Source organism: Aphanomyces astaci (assembly GCF_000520075.1).
Source record: "Aphanomyces astaci strain APO3 unplaced genomic scaffold supercont1.314, whole genome shotgun sequence".
NCBI lineage: Eukaryota > Oomycota > Saprolegniomycetes > Saprolegniales > Verrucalvaceae > Aphanomyces > Aphanomyces astaci.
The window spans coordinates 430-4,324 of NW_009798577.1; the positions used below are offsets into that span (position 1 = coordinate 430).

Sequence of the window (3,895 nt, forward strand, 5' to 3'; positions counted from 1 at the left end):
TCGACAATTGTACAGAGATGATCAATATTGGACGTATTGATCACTCCCTCAATATCACAAGCTGACAACACACTAGAAAGGTTATCTACCCTACGTTCGAAGTCCTTCCGGGCATTCATCGCTTCGATAACTTTGACTACATCTGGATCACACATGACAGGAGCAACTGGACCGAGCCTTGCTGTCTTGTCGTTCTGCGAGTGCGGCAACTTGAATGCGTTGTCGCCTCCAATCTTCAATGACTCACCCATGACCCTCTGAAGGGTCACAAAAGTCTTGTCCAGAACGCCCCACTCGAGATCGTCAAAAGCTCTGTGCACTGCTGCAACAAGGCCATCAATTCCACTGACAACTTCACGATGCTGCAAGGCCTGAATCGAGTTGAAAAACCCAGGTCCAAGACTACACAAGCTGTATGGACCAGCCGTCTGCACAACCCACCATCGTCATGGCAGCGTCGTTGACTTTAACATGAGGGCGCAGATTGTCTTGCTGGATGTAGATGGGATCACTGCGGCGACCTGGCCACACTTCCTTGATCGTCGGTATCACGTGCGTCAGCAGATACTCCCGGTACACCGGCATCGTCACAGTGACCGGCATCGTCACAGTGACCGGCGTCGTCACCGGCGCTCCACGGTCGCGGTTCTTGCTCTTCCTTTGCGCTGGCACAACCGACACGAAGGGCCACATGCCCATTTTGCCGTCCCACATCCTTCGCGTCGTATAGTCAAACCGTGGCCTTGCCACGGCCGTCATAAACATGACCTTGATGATGTGACGCTTCGAGTTGCACTTGCGGATAGGAACAGCTTCATCGTACCACATGTAACACCGGCGATTTACCAGCGTCAGGTAGAACCACTTTTCGTCGATGTGGACGCGGTTGTGCATGTCGTACCACCGCATTTGGCCGTCGGATGACGCGCGAACAAATGACCGCACGAACTCAACACGGTCGGCCTTGTGCTTGTCCGTCACCATCGGTTTCAGTCGACTTGTCCGCCGTTGAAGCTTCTTCGTCTGAAGCACGCGCCAAAGCGTCGTCGGTGGGATGCCACTGGATGCTACCAACGAAGCAAATGTCTTGCGCAGATGCGGCGGGACTCTCTTTACGGCGGCCTCAACTTCGTCCATGGTGAGCTTGGGTCGCCGCCCCGATCGACCTTTCTTCCTCAAGGCTACGTCAGCTCGGCCCGACAGGACCCTAGATTGCTGTCCTCGCTTCCAAATCTTGGAGAGCGTTTGCCTTGAGATGCCATACTTCTTGAGCAGCTCGGCTGCCTAGCCCCTGGCCAGGCGACCGCTGTGCTTGTTCTCCAGAAGATCGTGGTACAAAGTCAACCTTTAATCGTCGGGGAGATCGTGGTTGGTCGTGGCGCGTGGCATCGGGTATCGTCGACAACTTGTCCCACAGAAATTTTTCCGGGGCTCTGGAGTGTGCTAGCTATAACAGCCAATCTTTAAACTTACGGAATTCAGTCATTTCGCGTCCAATCGTGCTCAAATCATGCGCAAACGACACATATCGTTGCGTAGACCTCTGCCGGGAACTTTGATCCTTGGTTGTGAAGCGCCAAGAAGCAATAAAAAAAATCTCAAAATAGCACCGTACTCGTCTTTTCAATGGCTATCCTTGGTCGAAATTTCGTTCGATTTTGGAGGTCTTTGCCACATATATTGGTTTGAGAGTGATATGTCTCCAGTTTTGCGGAATGGAGGAAATCGTTGTGGGAGTGACAGAGTTTTCATGTAAAGATAGCAAAAATTCGAAGCCATATCATAATGGACCGGTGGGCTAATCGTCAGTGCCTTGGATTCGTAACCCTGAGCTCCAGGGATCAATACCTTTTAAAGTCGTTCTTTTTTCCTGAACCGCAAGTGATTTGTTACATCACTGGAGTCGAGAGTACTCATTCTCGTAACAATCTCATGACCAGATTGACCAGTTCTTTTGGCTCAGTTGGGAGCGCGTCTACTTATAGATCACTTTACACCTGATCTAAGTAGGACAAGGACACACCGATTGTCGCTGGTTCAGTCCCAGGTTTCCTCAGGTCCTTGGCTCACTGAGCTTAACCGCTCAGTGCGTGTAACCACCACTGGTTACACCGTCGTCTGTCCGGGACTCAACTCATTTCAGCAGGTCCCTACCGATTGGCCCTTACCGAACGACATGCCGTGGAAGGGCCGGATGGATCGAGTAACCACCGGGATGCCGTCACCCCCCGATGTCGAGCCAACATGCTTCAGGGCGTCCCCCTGGCACGTCCACTCAGTCACGGGCTGAGAGGCCGGAGTTCGTGCTCCCTGGTATTCGCCTGAGGGTGCTGAAGGACGCCAGCTGTCCCACCGTGAGTTGACTACGCAGAGCGCAGAACATTGTGCCATCTAGGGGTATTGATATCCTCGACCTGAGGTCGTGTATCGGTGGAAAATGACATAAGTCTATTGTTCTTTGAGGTGGTTCTCGAAATGGTAACGTACGTCAATGTGATTCGTACGCTCATAATGTCCAGAGTGATTCACGATCTGGATGGTGCTCTTATTGACCTCGTATAGAGGAATAGCTGTGGTGATGAGATGTCCCATGTCACCGACTGCCTGTTTGAAACTCAGGCACCCTTGTGCAAATTTGCAAAGAAGGATTAGCGCTGCCTCGTTGTCGAGAGGACGATGCATCGCAATTCTCTTAGCGATCCGAGATATCGCAGAGTAGCGGTAAAATGTCACACTAAACCTGCGACGCATCAACACAGTTGGCGTAGTCACTGTCTACATGCGCGTGATGCGGATGGAGTGATCATACGCACTACCTACGACGAGATCGTAGTCTATCGTTCGTTGGATGTATGCGATTGCGCACATGCCTCCTGCATGTAGCAGGGCCGGGGCTCGTGAGAAACTGGCACAGTTGTAGGGCAACGCATGCCAGGTCTAGTCGGGTGCTGATCATGAGTTCATGATGCTGTCGACGACCGACGGATGTGTCGTGCCCACCATGAACTCGCGTTCTGAGGATATATCTACTCAGACAGCTTGACCTTGAACTCCATTGGAGTGAGGATTGGAATTCTCCATGCTAAACCTCATGATGTTCGAGGTTTCATATTGGGACTGATGAATTGCGAGAGTTCGAGCAGAACGATCTCGAACAATGTAAATCCGAGAATAAACTTGAGAACCCCAAGGTCGTGCATCTGAAAGCGCACCCTTGTTTGATAGGTTGCAACATGTCCATTAGGGAGCCATGAGGACCAGTTCGCCATCATCGACGCTGATTGTTACGGGTTGTTGGACAACAATCGACGACGTTTGGATGTCGGAGTTGTGGATAACTTCCGTGGTGGAGGCGGAGTATGGCAAAGTTGATGCCTCCCAAAGGGGCAATTGGAGTACTTCTAGTACGACATGTACTTGCCAAACTCCGTACACCGAACCACAAACTAAAGCCCCCCGAGTGTGGGTTGAGGTGTGGTGGTCATCGCCTCCCCAAAAGGTGAAAGCGCAGGTATGGCAGCCTCCCCAAATGAAGGTCGAGGTATCATCAATCTACCCCCCCCAGGGGCGACATACATGAGAACGCGGTTTGTGTCTCAATGTTCAGTAGCTTGAACCCTTGAGACGTCTCGGGTGAGCCATTGTACGTACACAATATGCCTCCGAGGCAGCTTGTTCACACGCATGGATGTACTTACAAGGGTGTAAGGCTTGCACCCAAAATACGTAGGCGCCATAGTCTACATGGCATTGATGCCACAGGCGATGCGGCGTGTCCCCCACTAATTGAGGTAGACGCAGGGTGTTCGTGAGCAACACTGCACAAAATATATCTTCACCCCACAACTGTGGTAAATACGATGCAGTAACATGGTGCGAGAAATAGTGGTGATCG

The 3,895-nt window shown here is 51.6% G+C and overlaps 1 protein-coding gene across 1 annotated transcript; it reads right to left on the minus strand.

The window, feature by feature from the left end:
* Positions 1-402: 402 nt before the first annotated feature.
* H257_19022 (hypothetical protein) lies at positions 403-2,391 on the minus strand (the record flags this gene model as incomplete). The annotated part of the gene is made up of 2 exons (XM_009848178.1): positions 403-1,284; positions 2,155-2,391. 2 exons carry the CDS (start codon positions 2,389-2,391, stop codon positions 403-405), a joined length of 1,119 nt encoding a protein of 372 aa, XP_009846480.1.
* Positions 2,392-3,895: the final 1,504 nt, after the last annotated feature.